The sequence below is a fragment of the Gopherus evgoodei genome, chromosome 1, assembly GCF_007399415.2.
Source record: "Gopherus evgoodei ecotype Sinaloan lineage chromosome 1, rGopEvg1_v1.p, whole genome shotgun sequence".
Lineage (NCBI taxonomy): Eukaryota > Metazoa > Chordata > Testudines > Testudinidae > Gopherus > Gopherus evgoodei.
This window is the reverse complement of record NC_044322.1, coordinates 249868800-249887596: the sequence shown is the minus strand read 5'-3', so window position 1 is coordinate 249887596 and position 18797 is coordinate 249868800. Positions and strand designations below refer to the sequence as shown.

The window sequence follows — 18797 nt, the reverse complement described above, 5'->3', positions numbered from 1 at the left end:
ATGTTAAGAACACTTTTTAACTACTGGATTGTGGGAAACTCTCACGGGAGAGTGCATCAGCAACTTTGTTAGAAGCTACTGTGATGTGTTGAATTTCAAAATTAAAATCTTGGAGAGCTAAACTGCAACGAAGAAGTTTCTTGTTGTTCCCCTTGGCAGTATGAAGCCACTTTAGTGCAGCATGGTCAGTTTGTAGTTGGAACCGCCTTGCTTCTGCCAGTTCTGGCTTGCTGGCGCCCTCTGGCGTTGAGTTTGAAGATGTGGTTGCACTTGCTGGTGCTGGTTGCTGTTCCAGTTCCGGGCCTGGGACTGGAGATGCTGTGGCTGTTTCAGTGGTAGGCATGGAATCCGGGTCCACTGCCTCTGTCTGGGTCTCTGGTAACACAGACAGGGCTTCTGTGGACGGCTCAGGAACAGGAATGGGTCTGGAAGCTTGCCTGGTTTGGCTACGGGTAACCATTCCCACTCTCTTGGCCCGCCTCACCTGGTTGGCCAAGTCTTCCCCCAGTAGCATGGGGATAGGATAATTGTCATAGACTGCAAAAGTCCACATTCCTGACCAGCCTTTGTACTGGACAGGCAGTTGAGCTGTAGGCAAGTCTACAGCTTGTGACATGAAGGGGTAAATTGTAACTTTGGCCTTTGGGTTGATGAATTTGGGGTCAACGAAGGATTGGTGGATAGCTGACACTTGTGCCCCCGTGTCTCTCCACGCAGTAACCTTCTTTCCGCCCACTCTCAAATTTTCCCTTCGCTCCAAGGGTATTTGAGAGGCATCCGGGCCTGGGGATCTTTGGTGTGATGGTGGTGTAATGAATTGCACTCGCATGGTGTTCTTGGGACAGTTGGCCTTGATATGTCCCGGTTCATTACACTTAAAGCACCTTCCATCTGATGGGTCACTGGGCCGAGGTGAGTTACTGGAGACTGGTGAGGTTGAAGAGTAGGGTATCTGTGGCTTTACTTGGGTGGTATGTAGGGTCTTTGGCTGTCCTCGGTTGTAGGGTTTATGGTCTGTGTGCCCCCTGGGGTAATCGTTCCCCTTGACAGTAGCTTTTTTGCTTTCTGCCAGTTCCATCCATTTGGCTTCAATCTCCCCCGCCTCAGCGATAGTTTTGGGATTTCTATCTTGTATGTACCGTGTGATGTCTTCAGGAACACCATCCAAGAACTGCTTCATTTGTATGAGGAGGTTCACTTCTTCCAAGGTTTGAATGTTGTTTCCTGTTAACCAGGCCTCATAGTTTTTTGCAATGTAGTAGGCGTGTTTGGGAAATGACACCTCTGGTTTCCATTTTTGGGTTCTGAAGCGCCGACGGGCATGATCTGGGGTTATCCCCATCCTGTATCTGGCCTTGGTTTGAAAAAGTTTATAGTCATTCATTTGCTGCTTGGGCATTTCAGCTGCCACCTCTGCTAAAGGTCCACTGAGGTGTGGCCTTAATTCTACCATGTACTGGTCTTCGGGGATGCTGTACCCAAGACAGGCTCTTTCAAAATTTTCCAAGAAGGCCTCGGTGTTATCACCTGCCTTGTAGGTGGGAAATTTCCTGTGCTGTGGAGCAATAATTGGCGCCGGGTTGTTAGGGTTGGCTGGCACATGCAGCCCAGCTTTTGCCATCTCCAGTTCATGTTTTCTCTGTTTTTCCTTTTCTTCATTCTCTTTTTGTTGTTTTTCCATTTCTTTTTGGTGCTTTTCCATTTCTTTTTGGTGCTTTTCCATTTCTCGGCGGTGGGCCACCTCTTCTTCTTCTAGTTTTCTTTTGTGTGCTGCCTCTTGGGCTGCCTGTTCTCTTTGGAAGGCTGCCAGTTTGAGGCTTTCTTCCTTTTCTTTCATCTCCATCTGTCGCCTGTGTTCAGCGTCTTTGATTTGTTCTTCGGCGTCAATCCTTGCCTTAGAAGTCATGGTTCCTGTTTTCTTGTGTTGGGGTGCCCTCCGATGTTTATCTTCTGAACTGCAGGCTCTCTGTTGCCTCCTGAAGTCTGCCTAGCAACAGTGCTTTTTTCCTTTTCTCTCTTTAGCTAATGTTCAATTAAGGGAAACCAGAAAAACCACTTTATCTGCATGCATATAAGTGCTGGTATGACTCTCAATGGGAGTGCTATTGTGTGACAATAGACTGTCAATAGTCTGCTAATGGCTTCTTGCTTACTATGCAAGCCACAAACTGCTAGAGAGAGCAGAAAAAAAAAACTCTCTCTGGTTCCCTTTTAAAACCAAACTGTTTCTCTCTGCTAAAAAGCCCTTAGCAGAGAAAAGAAAAATATAATATTCCTACTGGCTTCTGGGTTCTGTCTATATCCCACCGCTGCCACCATGTTATAACCTTATTCCCAGATTCTGGACCTTAGCGTCCAAAATTTGGGGGTTAGCATGAAAACCTCCAAGCTTAGTTACCAGCTTGGACCTGGTACCTGCTGCCACCACCCAAAAAATTAGAGTGTTTTAGGGCACTCTGGTCCCCCGGAAAAACCTTCCCTGGGGACCACAAGACCCAAATCCCTTGAGTCTCACAGCAAAGGGAAATAATCCTTTTTCCCTTCCCCCCTCCAGATGCTCCTGGAGAGATACACAGACACAAGCTCTGTGAAACTACGCAGAGTGAGTCCCCCTCTCCGTTCCCAACCCTGGAACAAAAGCACTTTCCTCTTCACCCAGAGGAAATGCAAAATCAGGCTAGCAATCCCACACACAGCTCTCCCCTTGATTTCTTCCTCCCACCAATTCCCTGGTGAGTACAGACTTAATTTCCCTGAAGTAAAGAAAAACTCCAACAGGTCTTAAAAGAAAACTTTATATAAAAAAGAAAGAAAAACTACAAATGTTCTCTCTGTATTAAGATGATACAACACAGGGTCAATTGCTTAAAAGAATATTGAATAAACAGCCTTATTTAAAAAGAATACAAATCAAAGCACCCAGCACTTATATTCATGCAAATACCAAAGAAAAGAAACCATATAACTTACTATCTGATCTCTTTGTCCTTACTCTTAGAAACAGAAGACTAGAAAGTAGAAAGTACTTCTCCAAAGCTTAGAGAAGCAGGCAGGCAGACAAAAGACTCAGAGACACACTTCCCTCCACCCAAGGTTGAAAAAATCCGGTTTTTTGATTGGTTCTCTGGTCAGGTGTTTCAGGTGAAAGAGACATTAACCCTTAGCTATCTGTTTATGACAATGGCATTTGGACTCATTTCATATTATAGTAGCAGAATCTAGTCCACTAGCATTAAGACATCCAGTCCAGCATTAAAACCTAATTTAATCTAAGATGATACGTTGACATCTAAATACATAGGCATAAAACAGCTCATTTAGTTTTAAGAAGCCTTCATGAGATAAGTGGATGTAGATTCTTTGTTGCTATTACTTGATTTAATGCAAGGGAACAGAACAGTTAGTCTGACCTAAACAGCTTAAAATCTATCTTACTGTGCATTTATACCTAGGGCCCTACCAAATTCAGGGCCACGACATGTCACAGTCCATGAAATCTGGTCTTTTGTTTGCTTTTACGCTATATCATACAGATTCCAGGGGGGAGACCTGTGTTTCTCAAATTGTGGGTACTGACCAGAAAGAGAGTTGTGGGTGGTGGTGTCACAAGATTATTTTAAGGGGGTTGTGGTATTGCCACCCTTACTTCTGCGCTGCTGCCTGCATAGCTGGGCGGCCAGAGAGCAGCGGCTACTGACTGAGGGCCCAGCTCTGCAGGGAGCAGCACAGAAGTAAGGGTGGCAATACCATACCAGGCTATCCTTACTTCTGTGCTGCTGCTGGTGGCAGGAGCTCCACCTTCAGAGCTGGGCTCCCAGCCAGCAGCTGCTGCTCTCCAGGTGCCCAGCTCTGAAGGCAGAGCCCCTGCCACCAGCAGTGCAGAAATAAAGGTAGCAGTATTGCAAGTACCCCCCCCCGCCACCACCCCCAACACTCCTTTTTGGGGCAGGACTCCTACAATTACCTGCTGGAAAGGTATAACAAGTGGGGTTCCGCAGGGGTCTGTTTTGGGACTGGTTCTGTTCAATATCTTCATCAACGATTTAGATGTTGGCATAGAAAGTACGCTTATTAAGTTTGCGGACGATACCAAACTGGGAGGGATTGCAACTGCTTTGGAGGACAGGGTCAAAATTCAAAATGATCTGGACAAATTGGAGAAATGGTCTGAGGTAAACAGGATGAAGTTCAATAAAGATAAATGCAAAGTGCTCCACCTAGGAGGGAACAATCAGTTTCACACATACAGAATGGGAAGAGATTGTTTAGGAAGGAGTATGGCAGAAAGAGATCTAGGGGTCATAGTAGATCACAAGCTTAATATGAGTCAACAGTGTGATACTGTTGCAAAAAAAGCAAACATGATTCTGGGATACATTAACAGGTGTGTTGTAAACAAGACACGAGAAGTCATTCTTCCGCTTTACTCTGCGCTGGTTAGGCCTCAACTGGAGTATTGTGTCCAGTTCTGGGCATCGCATTTCAAGAAAGATGTGGAGAAATTGGAGAGGGTCCAGAGAAGAGCAACAAGAATGAATAAAGGTCTTGAGAACATGACCTATGAAGGAAGGCTGAAGGAATTGGGTTTGTTTAGTTTGGAAAAGAGAAGACTGAGAGGGGACCTGATAGCAATTTTCAGGTATCTAAAAGGGTGTCCTCAGGAGGAGGGAGAAAACTTGTTCACCTTAGCCTCCAATGATAGAACAAGAAGCAATGGGCTTAAACTCTAGCAAGGGAGATTTAGGTTGGACATTAGGAAAAAGTTCCTAACTGTCAGGGTAGTTAAACACTGGAATAAATTGCCTAGGGAGGTTGTGGAATCTCCATCTCTGGAGATATTTAAGAGTAGGTTAGATAAATGTCTGTTAGGGATGGTCTAGACAGTATTTGGTCCTGCCATGAGGGCAGGGGACTGGACTCAATGACCTCTCGAGGTCCCTTCCAGTCCTAGAGTCTATGAGTCTATGAATTACACCACCATGACATTTCAGATTTAAATAGCTGAAATCATGAAATTTATGATTTTTTAAATCCTACAACTGAAATTGACCAAAATGGCCCATGAATTTGGTAGGGGCCTAGTTACATGGCATCTAATGGAATGAATCTCCCCCCAAGCTCAGACATGTGCTGCTACACTAGTGCTACTGCTGAATCCCCAGAGGCTGTGGCTGAAGACAGAATGAGTAGTATTTTAAGATAATACAGCTTCCCATACAATAGTGCTGCACTTTATACAAAATGTGTTATAAGTGCATCTATTGTTAGGGAACATGGGACTGCTTAAGCTTAAAGAAATAGCCACTGTTGAAGTAGTTTCCTGCATTTCCTGATGAGCTAGCTGTGTTTGTTTTAATCTTCTCACTTTGTAACCCTCTCCCAGTCAGGCCATAGTCTGATGGAGGAGAACAGCTGTTTTGAACTGTGAGCTGAATCAGAAATAGACAGCGAGCAAGAGTGGATAAACAGAGTCTGTGTTTGTTGGGGTGGGGGTGAGGGGGGAAGGTTATGAATTAATGTAAATGGGAGTAGGGGGTTAGGTTCCATGGATTTTTTTTTGCCAGACAAAAGACATTTATATACATATACAGTATAAGTTTTAAACAGTTTAATATTGTACACAGCAATGAATGATTGTGAAGCTTGGCTGAGGTGGTGAAGTCAGAGGGTGGTATATTTCCTAGGGAATGCCTTGCTGCTAAATGATGGACTATCACACAGCTGAGCCCTCAAGGGTTAATACATACTTAGTAATGTAACCTCACACTCTACAAGGCAGGAGGGGGGAAACACAATAGATGCTGGGCAGTAGCTGCAAACACTTCACTGCAAAAACTGAATATGATGAGCCCATGCTATCCAGTGGGAGTGCACCACTCCCTCCTCCTGACACACATACACAGCTGCTGACTTTCCAAAGTGCAGAGGAGTAGGTGCATGAGAGAGAGAGAGAGAGAGAGAGAGAGAGAGACATGCGTTGCCCCTTGAAGTAAGGTTAGCATACTTGAAGTACACTGCCTTTTTAAGCAGATCAGCCAGTTCAGAAAGGAAGCAGCAGCTTCCAGCAAGTGCCCTCCTTTCTGTCCCCCTCCTCTGCTTTGTGGAGAGGGGGTATGGAGCAGGGCGACATTGTGGTTTCAGCACCCTCTCCCCCACAAGCAGGAAGCTCCTGGTAGCAGCTTCAAGGCAGAGCAAGAGCAGCATGGTAGTGTGGGGAGGGACAGCTGAACTGCTGCTGGGCAGCTGCTGAGCCACATACCTTACAGGGAATTTAGGGGAGCTGATGGGGGTTGCTGGCCCCACTTGGTTCTAATCCCCACAAGGAGGGGCTGCTCTTCCAGAGAATCCTGCAAGCAGTGGACAAAACAGGCAGCTGCCAAATGATATTGTAAGGGAGCATTGCACAGCTTTAAACATGCTTGTTCCCTAATAGCAACACAACAAAACAATGTTAACTAGGACCACATTAAGTGAGGCGTTACTGTACAGGACTAGGAGGTAGGCTGCTTGGCTCTAACAGACTTTGTGTTACCTTTACCAGGTGACTTTCTGCACTGCAATTTCCTTATCTGTAAAAGGAGAAAAAATAGTGAGCTGTGGAAGAGGCTCTTTGTATTTTGTAAGGTAACTTTGCATTTTCTAGACCAACACCTGCACAAGTATCAGCCAATTGCATTTCATTCCATGTGAATAGAAAGCACTGGCCTGAGAGGCAAAATGGTTATGTTGCGGTAGCACACAATTACAACATGACCCCTGGATGTTCTAGATCCTGTACCCTTTATTGGAAAAAGATTGGGAAGATAGAAAGTTCTGAAACATGTCATCATAGCTGCAATTAAAAAGCTGTTTCAGTTAGTGCATGGTCTACTATTCATACTGAAGTTCCCAAAAGCAGCAGACATAGTGGGACTCATGCTTTGGGAGATCTTTAGACCAGTAGCAGGCAGTACAGAGTGGACAGGAGTAAGAACATTAGTTCAAAGTATAGTAAATAGATGCAGGACTCATCATACAAGCTAGAAGTTTGTGCACAAGATTATTAACCAGCATGTATACTGTTATACATTTCATGCAAGGCAGTAGAGCCACACATGCTTTGAATTTATTTTAAGCCCTGTTTTATGAAACCAGAAGCTCTTCCTGCAGTGCTATGTACTGTTTGGAGATTTTCAAGTTAGCTATATTTGATGTTGAGGCTAAGGGCACCCTCTGGTCTGACACTTGATATGGATGTTAGAGGGAAATAATGTTTATCTAACCCTCCAAAGAAGTTTAGAACCCTCAAGCCCCAGGGATGAGGATCTTTACTGGTCCCAACTAAACTAAAAAGAATTCTGGAATGCTATGTGGAGACACCATTTTCCTTAAGATCCTGATGAAAGATGTGAGTAAAGGAAGGATAGGTGGCTGTTGGTATGGTCTACCTCCTTTTCTTAATGGTATCAGGTTGCCAAGAGTGGTTGTTGGTTCTCCAGCACGGGAAATTTTTTTTAAAAAAGAGATGCTCATTCACCTACAGCTATTGGACTTCCTGGAATGCATTTCTGTGTTACAGGAGATAACACTAGAAAGGCTGAAAGTTAAAGCAATTCAAGAACAAGCTAGACGACAGGTTTGTATGCAATATATGTTTATTTTACAAGAGACAAAAGTTCTCTACTACAGCAATTTGAGGAGAAGTGACAACGGAATATGAGCAAGCCAGTTACCAAAACAAGCGTAAAGGTAGTCACCAGTACACTGGTTACAGTCATCTGAGTAACAGTGTGTTTATGCTCCCCACCACCCCCCCCCCATGGCCTTTCTAGTGCATGTGTATGTCAATGGACTTGTTCAGCAAGCCACATGAGACACCTAGAGCTGAAGGTGTATTTAGTACCATTTCTCCCTGCTTTAAGGAGGAAGTCTTAGAGGTCTAGCAAGAACTTCTCCAAGTTGGAGAAGTCTACCTCACCTGTGGCAAAAAACAGCTTTCACCAGAAGTAACCTAGTTCTCAGCCACTACTTGAAGATTGTGGGGAGTATTCTAGATGTAGGTTGTTGAGTTCCTGGAGTGTAGTATGCAGCTTATGTATTGTTTTACATTCATACTTCACTCTCATTTTAAAGAGATACTGCTGGTGACAACATTGCTATTTAGAAAGCAAAATCAATTATTGTTTTTATCTTAGCTCAGCCCCAGGTAGCATGCAGCCCATGCAAGATGTGAGATTGAGTTCTACCCTATGCTTCCGGGGAGAAAGTGCCTCTCTAGGATTGTGGTGAAGAATGTTTGAGCCAGGAGCTGCAAGCAGCTTCATTTCCCTACAAGAACAAGCAATTCAATCTAATGTCAGGAGGTGGCTGCACAAAGGTTTAAGCTTTCAGACCTTATTTCTTAATCACTACAAAAAGTGTAAAGGAAAATTCAGTCCTCTACAAGTGAGTTGCAGTAAGTTTGACAGAGCCAATTATGGAAGCCAGTTAGTCTTCCCCACCCTCACTCTGATGGATCCATGGCTTCTTCTGGAATTTTACCAGACAGCATGAAGGGGCCCACTAGCCAGGACAGAGGAGTGTTGTGCACTATGTACTCTAGCAGCTCATCCATGTAGCCCTGAGCTTTGGTGACCTGTTTGCGGCTCTGGGTCAGGATTCTGCTGGAGAGGTCTTGGAAGGAGTGGACTGTGGAGAAAGAAGCCTGGAGCTCTTTTGTGCTGTGGCGAACCTGCTGCACCTTATCCTGGATGTTGGAGGGGAAGCCTTGGATGCTTGACATTAGGGTCAGGCAGGTTGCCTGCAGCTGCTGTATAATGCTCTGAAACATTGTCAGAGCATGAGACTCCAGTTGCTGAAAGGAAACAAGTTATTAGTGAGGTAGAAGACGACTCTTGAAATAGGCAGAAATGCCACAGCCCAAAGCTGGATCCTGGCTAATTAGATACCTCAGCTTGTACCAAGTCTGTGTCCTCACTCCCTCCTGTCTGCCTCTTGCTCCAGTCCAGCCACATTTGGTGGAGCTTCTCGTGGCCATCTTGAAGCTTCTGATCCACTCCTTGCTTCATGTATTCAATCTGGAGGAGCAAGGAGAAAAGGAGTCTTACCACAACACTTCTGTAGCACCTTTTATACATCATCTATGAGATGCTGGGGCTTCCTCCATACCAGTGATGATTGGACTATATTTCAGTATGTTTGGCAAATATGCCAAAAGACATACACAGACAGTGCTCCATAGCCAAGAGGAAATTATCTTCCCCTCCCCCTGCACTGAGTCACTCACTTGCAACACCTTTCTTCAGAGATCTCCCTTTCAGAGACTGAGTTGGCCAGGTGTTGCTTAGCTTGTGAAGTTTGATGGAACCAAGGTATTTTGGCAGTTGGAGTTGACGGCTTGCCTAGACCAGAGTTGGGAAAACTATGGCCCACATTCAGCCTATGGGACCCTCCTGCTGGGACCCTGAGCTCCTGACCTGGGAAGCTAGCCCCCGGCCACTCCTCAGCTGCCTGTGCCACCAGTGCAATGCTCTGGGCTGTGAGCTCTTGCTGGGCAGCACATCTGCAAAGCCACAGTCTGAGCTAGTGCTCTGGGCTGCATGGTGGCATGGCTGGCTGTCCTGGTGCTCCAGGCATCATGGTAAGGGGGCAGGAAGGGTGTGGATGGATAGAGGCCAGGGGAGTTCAGGGTGGGAGTCAGGAGTGGGGATAGTGTCAGGGTGGGGAACAGAGGGATTGAACGGGGGCAGGGGTTCTGAGGTGCAGTCAGGAATGAGAGGGGGTTGGATGGGGAAGCAGGGGGCAGAGGTTCTCAGTGGCAGTGAGGGAGAAGGGGTCCTGGTCACACCTCGCTGTTTGGGGAGGCATAGCCTCCCCTAACTGGCACTCCATACAAATTTCAGAAACCCAATGTGGCCCTCAGGCCAAAAAGTTTGCCTGGCCTGGCCTAGACCCAAGTTAGAGACTAGCTTAGGAAGCAGCTATTTCCAGTGGAACCTGGGTAGTCAGGGAGAACAGGAGAGCCTAGACACCTGTAGAGAAGACACTTTGGTCTTAGTCTGTTCAGCCCAAATCAGCTCCAGAATAGAATGCTGCAGAGAAAGTGCCTACCAGATCAATGGATTGATGAAGCTGGGAGAGAGTCTCTTGGATACTCTGCCTGGTATTTTTAATCTTGGCTAAAGAATGCTGGTAGGCACGGTGGCGGAGTTTGCTTGACAGGGAGCCTAAGCGCACAAAGTAACTTTGAGGCTGGAGAGGAGCCACTCCATCCTCCTTTATAGATGTTGCAAGTTCAGCTGAAGGAAATAAATGAGGTTTGACAAAAAACAAAACCTACACATTATGCCATCCTCCCTTTTGCCATCCCGCTAGACTATAGCTCCTTTCAATATTTTGTTGGATTCATTATTTCAGGAAGTTGCTAGATGTGGCACAAGCAATAGTAACCATAGCTATTCTTATGTGGAAATTGCCTTTTCAGACACATTTGATAGCTGCACTAAGAAGAGAGTTAGAAGTATCCAAACACCTTTAACTCATTCCCCTTCACCACTCTCTACCCCAAGAGCCCAATACATCTCATTGTCTGGCTAGATAAGCCTCAGGATACAAGTGACATTCTAACCATCTTCATCTACTTTCCAGTAGCCTGCGAACTGTGCAGCACTGTTCAGCTACCTTTGATGGTACAAGAAAAGCAGATGTCTAAATGAACGACCAGATGAGTGAATGCAAGACAGGTGGAGCATAATATTTGGCTCCAGCTTTGCATGGTCCTAAGGTGAAGAGGGCCTTCTTGAAAATAAAAGAACCAAGACCTCTAATGAAAGGAACCAGCATCTCAGTTCTGACCTAGTTCCTCATCTGTTATGGGGAGATATTGATCTATCAGCTCCTCTGATTTCTCCAGCACTGCTTCCACACCACTCACAGCCATCTGGCCCATTCTTGAGCCCATGACTGTGTTCACACTGTGGGTCATAACCGACTTGGTGGACTCCATACTCTCTTGCACAGCATCTCTGGTCACATCTACTAAGCTGGAGAATTTGCAGCAAGCTTCCACTTTGGATGGCACCAGCTCCTTGGTGTCTGAAGCAGCCTACAGAGGCGACAGCAGAAGACATTTGGCAATTCTTCTTCTTCATGTATTGTTTATACAATTCTCTGCTTTAGATCCAGAGGTCTCCCCCCATCCCCTTCCTCAAATTTTACATAGCGTTCCTAAAGAAGAACCATGATACCACCATCTAGTGGAGCACTATTTCCTAGGCTTTAGCCACCCTCCATTCCTATGTAGGATGAGGCAAAAATAGGAGATTTGTTGCCTGAGTAGCTCCTTTACATGACTCAACCACTTTCCTGAACCAGAGCCTGTTCATGAGGCTGCCTCCAGAGCTCTGGACTGGTCCAGTTCTTACCCACTGGGTTTGTGACTACAACCTTCTCTAGAGAAAAGCAAAATAAGTTTACCTTATCTGCTGTAATTTGAAGGCTTGGCAGCTTTTCTTCCAGTGTGCCTAGTCCCTTAACCGCATATTCATTTGCTGCTGCAACTACAGAGAAAGGAAGTTTAGTCCCCTACAAGTCAAACTCAATTTGATCAACTAAAGGGTAAGGTCACTGCTATTTGACAAATTCAGACAGATCTTCTCCAAGGGTAGTAAGCTACTGGAGAAAATTTATGTAGGATTATGATGGAGACCCCATCCCTGGGAATTTAAGTCAAGATTGGATTTTCCTCCTAAGACATATGCTTTAGTTCAGCCTTAGCGATTGGCCTTTATTTCAGGGAAGCCCTGCATTATTTTTATGGCCTGTGCCACAGCAGTCCTTTCTAGCAACTAAATCTACCCCTGCATGAACCTTGATATTTAGAGGGACCCGACTTTCAGGAATTCAGCGCTTCTGGAAAAAAATGAGCCCCTTAAATCTAAGCATAAGCACCAGGAGTCACACCTGATTCCTTAGGCTATTGGAATTTAACAGGTGTCGCACTCAAGATGATTACCCACATAAAGTAATCAATCTATGGATTGGATTAGTCAAGTTGTCTGTGCACCAGAGACTGACGACAGTCTTGCAGTCACTGAAGTTATTTGGCAAGGACTTCTCTGCCTGTGAGAAAATGACCAAGTCTCAAAATGTGCAGAAACCTTAAATGAAAAAAGATAGATGCTCAGCAAGGTAGGGTCTCTGGACTGTAGTTCTATCAAGGAGTAAGGAAAAGTGCAAGATACAGGCCATCAAAAAGAAACGGGACTGTGAGCCATTGCACTCTATGTCTGCGCTTGGGATGGAGACACTTACGTTCATTCATAAAACCACCTGCAAGCCCAGCTTACTCACTCTGTGGTTCAAATGAAGTCAGAATTGGCTGTGCCCTGCTGGCTGCAGCGTCACTAATGGTCTTCACTCCTTTCTCTGCCACATCACACAAGGACTTTAGGTAGGGGTGGCTCTCCTTGGTGGAGGCGTAGGCAGTTGCAGCCATGTCATAGGCAGAGCTGACCAAGGGCAGACTGGCCACCCGCCTCAAGAGATTCTGCAGGCAAGAAAGTGAGAGAAATTTGTGAAAGAGCCATTGTACTGGAAAGCCTACAGAGGCAGGAAAGTCAGTTAGCACCTTGCAGGTATTTTCCAGTCACGAACCTTTCCTCCCACACTAATTCAAAGGCTCTCAAGTTCTCAGTCTGAAGGGTTACAGAGTCAAATGGTCCTCTAATTACTATGGGATGTTGTATTAACTAGCTGAAAGCTCCAAGTGTGTCTTACTCACAGCCTCTTTGAGAGGCGACCTATTATTGCAACTGAAGAGCTATTAGTTATCTGGAAGGTTTATTCAGGTTTAGAGATCAGTTCCCAGAGTAGCTTTCAGCTAGGTCAAGCTTGGCATGTTTTAAGAAAGTTTCATTAGTGCTGAAGAAAGCCAATCACACTGTCTCCTTCATATGATGGGAAACAGTCGCCACGAATATTCAGCTCTGGAGTCACTCGACTCCAGACTATGAAGAATTGCTAGAACACAGGAAAGACCATTGGTTTGATCCAGTATGGCCAAATCTAGCCCAGTATATGGTCTTCCAGTCATGGCCAATGCCAGATGCTTCAGGAGGGAATCAAGTGATCCATCCCCTAGTGTTTGCTCCCAGTTTCTGGCAGTCAGGCTAGAGACACCCAGAGCATGAGGTTGCATCCCCTGGCCATGTTGGCTAATAGCCAGTAATGGACCTCTCCCCCATGAGCTTATTATACTTATGGCCTTCACAACATCCCATAGCAATGAGTTCCACAGGTTTACTGTGTGTTGTGTGAAGTAGTTCCTTTTCTTTTAAGTCTGCTGCCTATTAGTTTCACTGGGTGACCCCTGGTTTTTGGGTCATGTTTACTCTTTCACAACACTTCCCTATTCACTTTCTCTACACCATTAGTGATTTTAGAGACCTCCTCTTAGCAATCTCCTTTCTAAGATAAGCCACCCCAGTCTTTTCAATCTTGCCTCATATGGAACAGCTTCCATAGCCCTAATCATTTTTGGTGCCTTTTTCTCTGTACTTTTTTCAGTTCTAATAATCCTCTTTTGATATGGGGCAACCAGAACTGTGTGTGGTAGTATTACAGATTTATATAGGGGCATGATATTTTTCTGTCTTATTACCTACCCATTTCCTAATGATTCCCAACATAGTTAGCTTTTTAAATGGCTACTGCACATTGAGCAGATGTTTTCGGAGAACTATCCACAATGACTTCAAGAAGTTTCTTTTATGAAAACGGCTAATTTAGATTCTATCACTTTGTGTGGTTGGGATTATGTTTTCTCAATGTGCATTAACTTGCATTTATCAGCATCATCTGTCATTTTCTTGCCTAGTCACACACTTTTCTGAGATCCCTTAATTCTTTTCAGTCAGCTTTGGACTTCACTATTTGCAACTTAATGTAGTTGAATGGGACTCAGTCGCCTCACTTCCTACCTGTACTTTGCCAGCTTCCATCCTCACCTCCTTACTAGGAGGTGAAGGGGATTTTCTAATAGATCCTTTCCCAGGGGATGTCTCTGTCCAAATCATGTACTCCTCTGCACCCGATAGCTTTCCCAACCCCCACACGTAGTTTAAAAACACCCCTACAAGTTTTTTCCATTTAGTAGAATAGCTTTGAGACAGTGATAGGGGAGAGTCAGTATATCACCCTCTTAATACATGTACCTACCTGTTGCTCCTGTTCCTGGTTCTCTAGGGAAGAATCATTTATTTGCTTCTCAGAAGACATAGCAGAGTCAGAGACAACTGAAAGGCAAGAGAGGTGGAGCAGTTACAAGTCAAGAGCACAAACTCATTTGACTAACATTGCAGCTTAACAACAGTCACATCAATCATAGCTTAAGACCTACAAATATCTAGTTTTACTAATTTGTATCTCTTTGAGAAATAGTCTGTAAGTTATATCTCATATGATGCAGGATTAAGAGGATCTCTGAGCAGTCACATTTGAGAGGAGTTCTATCTTACATACCAGGCAGGAAAAGAAAAAAAAGCCAAAGCTACCAGCTATAGATCACAGTAAAGAAGCCCCAATTTGATACCTTCTTTCTCTCCCCTATCAGGAGAGAAGTAGAGAAGGAAGGGGAAAAAAACCACCCACAAACCAGAAATACAAACCCCATCACTCATACATTTTGAAAAGTAGCATTTTATGCAAATTACTATATGTTTGAAACTAATAAAACATAAAGAAAACAATCAAAGTGTTTTTATTTACTATCATCTCATCTACAGGAATTATTTACCTGGCTTGATCAGCTGTACTTGATATTCTAGTAAGTACACACATCCACCCTCTCACCTTTTACATACCTGTGGTGATGTCTTTGGGGAAGAAGGTGGTCAGGAGCTGAAGACAGACAGTTCAGCAAACCCATGAGAAAGAAGTACTCTCTAGTGTGACCAATGAGGATAGAATGCATGTGGGACAAGATGCAGGGGTTCTTGGGAAAGTGAATAATTATACACATATGATTGCAATTGACCCTTTTGGTTGATTTCTTAGTAGTTCAAGACGAACTCTCCTGTGAGCAGTTTAGTCCAGAGCTACAGAGGTATTTAGGCTCTTAATGCCCATTGCTTTCAATCAAAGTTAGGAGTCTAAATAACTTTGAGGAGTTAGGGCTTACAGCTCTATGCAAGTGTTTCTTATTAACGTAAAGCAGGCAGTGAGATAACCAATCTGCATGGACTCACTTTGGGTAATTTAAAAGCTACAAGTGTATTATTGTGGATTTTTTAACTTATTGGCTATAGGGTAATATTATAAGTAGTATAAATGAGAATCAGAAATCTAGGTCCCTTAGTAACTTTCCCTTCCCATCATCTTACTTCCTAATGAGCAGCAGGGTTGGGAGAATCTTTGCCTGTAACTCATCCTAAAATTTAGCTTGCTACCAGAAACTATCTCATGGTATAACTTGTCATTTTTATTAGTTATTGCATAACTGGGTAGGACAGCAAAGGGCAGGAGAGACATAGACAGAACAAAAGAGCTAGAGGTTCTTTAGTTTGTTCTTCGTCCATGTAGCAACATCTTTTCTCTTCATTCTCCATCCTTTATTATTATTTGTATTGTAGTGCCTGGGAACCCATGCCATGGACCGAGACCCCACTGCACTAGGTGCTGTACAAGCAGAAGACAAAAGGAGCTGCCCCAAGGAGCTAACAGCCAAAGTAAAAGACAAGAGACAACCGATGGAGATGGACAGATGGGGGAGTACAGGAAACAATATTATATTTGTCAGCATGATAAGCTGTGGTCTCAACAGAGCTAAACACTGAAGTTTTTTATAGGCCCGCACCTTTTGAAATTCAGCTAGCCCAGGGCAAATCTCTCCACTACACAAAGAGGTCCCTGATGTGCACTGATCTGTCCATGTTGCCTCCAAAGGAATGGGGACACTTTCCTGCAAATGGTGCTCCCTGTAGGACGATATCCTTACATATCCTTGGTCATTGTATATTAGTACCCAGATTTCTTTGCCTAACCCTGTTTTCTTGTGACAGATCCTTCTCCTGAGCTCAGTCCTCGTCCTGCATGACTCTCAGGAGGGCAACTCACCCTATGCAATCTCCCAGGCAGCTCATTATGGACTGGGGCTGTTTATGTACAGATCTTATGATCATGCCTCAGTTAAAAGTTCAGCAGATGGCCTCTAAGGAATCCAGTAGATATGTTGGGAGTGAAGTGATATCAGGGAGATGTGATGCTGACACAAAGTTTGGCAAAATTGTGCTCAGCTGGTTCTCTCTATTACCAGGCAGCAGAATGCCCCTTTATGAATTATTTGAGCTCCAACCTAAGACCCCCCCTCCAGTCTGGTGGAAATGGAAGTATAACTGTGGGTCACTATGAGCCAGGACCCCTGAGGGGTCAGAGGGCTCACTCTATGCCAGTACCAATCCCCTCACCTCCCATTTACCCTTGTAGCAGATCCCTGGAGTGTAGCCCCTCCTGAACCTTTTTATTACTTTGTCATGACTGTGTTGATGGAGTCCACCTATGTGCTCTTCCTTTCCTGAGACTAGAGCCTTCTTCACCTCTCAGCCACAGGGAAAGGTAGAGAGATCCTGGAAGCCAAATTTAGACTGCTGGATAAAAGATTAAAGTCTAGGACCTCTATGGTAGCATTCTCTGAAATGGTTCCAGCTCCACCTGCAAGGCCAGGCAGGCAGAACTGCAGGATCTCACTGCATGGTTGAGATTGTGTAGAGAGGAAGGTGTTAGGTTTAGGAGCGGTTGGGGCAGCTTTTGAGAAAGGAAGAACCTGTACAGAAGGACCAGAATTGCTGGCATATAAAATTAAAAAGGTTATACAGGAGTTTTTAAACCTCTGGCTATGGGAAAACCAACAGGCTTAGAGGAGCACACTATTTGGACAGATACATCCCTTAGGGGAGGCTCTATTAATGGAGATTTTTGATATCCTAGTAAAGAGGAGAGGCTAGACCTTGGTAAAGTACAAGTAGAAGCTGAATATAAATAATCAAAGAAAAAAGAGTATCCCCTTTAATTACATTGCATGAAGGCAGACAACTAAATATGGACAAATTTAATAAGTGCTTGTATACAAATGTTAGACATTTAAATACTAAGATGGGTGAACTTGAGTGAGGATACTGATAAAACAGACATCACACAAACTTGGTGGAACAATGATAATCACTGGGGGACGGTAGCATCCGCATAAGATATTATAGCAGTGGTTCTCAACCCATTTACTATTGTTGGCCACCATACTACCTGTATGGCCCTGAGGATGTCACATGGGCCAGGGCTGTGTGCTGATTAGGCCACAGGTTGAGAACCACTGTTATATAGGAATGATAAAGTAGGTTGTGCTGCTTGGGGAGTGCCACTACATGTGAAAGAAAGCATAGAGTCAACTATACTAACAAGCTTAAATGAATTAAACAATACCACATGACCACAATAGTGATTGTAAGTATTCAAGGAGATTAGAGGCTACAAAATTAGAAAACTCAATAATGGGGCATTTCAATTATCCCCATATTGATGGGGTAATGTGTCACCTCAGGACAGGATGTAGAGAAAATTTCTAGACAGCATGAATGACTGCTTCTTAGAGTAGCTAGTCCTAGAACCCACAAGGGGAGATAAAATTCTTGATTTAATCTTAAATGGACCACAGGATCTGGTCAAAGAAGTGACTATAGCTGACAGCTCAGCAATAGTGACCATAATATAATTAAGCCCCCCCCTCATAGCCTTTAGCTTCAAAAATAGGAACTATACAAAAATGAAGCTAGTTAAATGGAAATTAAAAGGAACAGTCAAATGAGCGATGTTTTTAGAAAGTGTCCATGCAGCTTGCAGGCATGGAAACTTTTAAAAAACACCATAGAGACTCAAAATTAAACAAAAAACCCCCAGTAATTGGACCCCCTCCCAAAAAAATCCACCATGGTTAAATACAGTAAAAGGCTATTAAGAGGCAAAATGGCATCCTTTAAAAATAAGTAAAATCCTACTGAGGAAAATAGAAAGGAGCATAAACTCTGACAAGTCAAGTATAATTAGGCAGGCCAAAGGAGAAGATGGAAAGACAGCTGGCAAGACACACAAATTAAACAAAAAAGAATTTTAAGTACATCAGAAGCAAGATGCCTGCCAAACAATCAGTGGGGCCACTGGACTAAAGGACCACTCAAGGAAGACAAGGCCGATGTGAAGAATGTAAATGAATTCTTTGCATCAGTCTTCACTGCACATGAATGTGATGAAAATTTCCATACATGAGCGATTCTTAGGTGACAAATCTGAGGAACTGTCCCAGATTGTGATGTCACTAGAGGGGCTTTTGGAACAAATTGATATTACTGTTTAGTTTTAAGTCACCAGGACTAGATGGTATTCACTCATGGGTTCAGAAGGAACTCAAATATGAAATTGCAGTCATGGGATAAGAGGGAAAGTCCTCTCATGGATCACTAATAGGCTAAGAATTAGAAAACAAAGGGTAGAAATAAACAGTCAATTTTCACAATGGAGAGCGGGAAATAGCTGGGTCCCCCAAGAATCTTTACTGGAACCAGTGCAGTTCAACATATTCACAAATGATCTGGAGAAAAGTATACAACAGTGAGGTGGCAAAATTGTGGAAGATAAACAAAATTACTCAAGATAATTAAAAAAGCTGACTGAAGTGTTACAAAGAGATCGCACAAAAGTGGTGACTGGGCAACAAAATGCTAGATGAAATTCAAAAGTTGATAAATGCAAAGAAATGCACATTGGGAAAGGTA

At 44.0% G+C, this 18797-nt stretch overlaps 2 protein-coding genes across 4 annotated transcripts in view; both read right to left on the bottom strand.

The window, feature by feature from the left end:
* The window catches only part of LOC115639767 (estradiol 17 beta-dehydrogenase 5-like), a 296315-nt gene that overhangs the window by 211364 nt on the left and 66154 nt on the right, over positions 1 to 18797 (bottom strand). The window lies entirely within an intron of this gene.
* On the bottom strand, positions 7656 to 14912 carry LOC115639690 (perilipin-3-like). 3 transcript variants are annotated; one of them, XM_030542649.1, is made up of 8 exons: positions 14841 to 14912; positions 14197 to 14273; positions 12331 to 12526; positions 11455 to 11537; positions 10834 to 11083; positions 10090 to 10277; positions 8928 to 9056; positions 7656 to 8833 (listed from the first exon to the last, which is right to left on the bottom strand). In XM_030542649.1, the coding sequence occupies exons 2-8, from the start codon at positions 14254 to 14256 to the stop codon at positions 8483 to 8485; spliced, it is 1257 nt and encodes a 418-aa protein (XP_030398509.1). In that variant the 5' UTR covers positions 14257 to 14273; positions 14841 to 14912; the 3' UTR covers positions 7656 to 8482. The 3 variants fall into 3 exon arrangements, with proteins under 3 accessions (XP_030398509.1, XP_030398504.1, XP_030398515.1); XM_030542644.1 differs by lacking the exon at positions 14841 to 14912 and having other exon boundaries at positions 14197 to 14765; XM_030542655.1 differs by lacking the exons at positions 10090 to 10277; positions 14841 to 14912 and having other exon boundaries at positions 10913 to 11083; positions 14197 to 14765.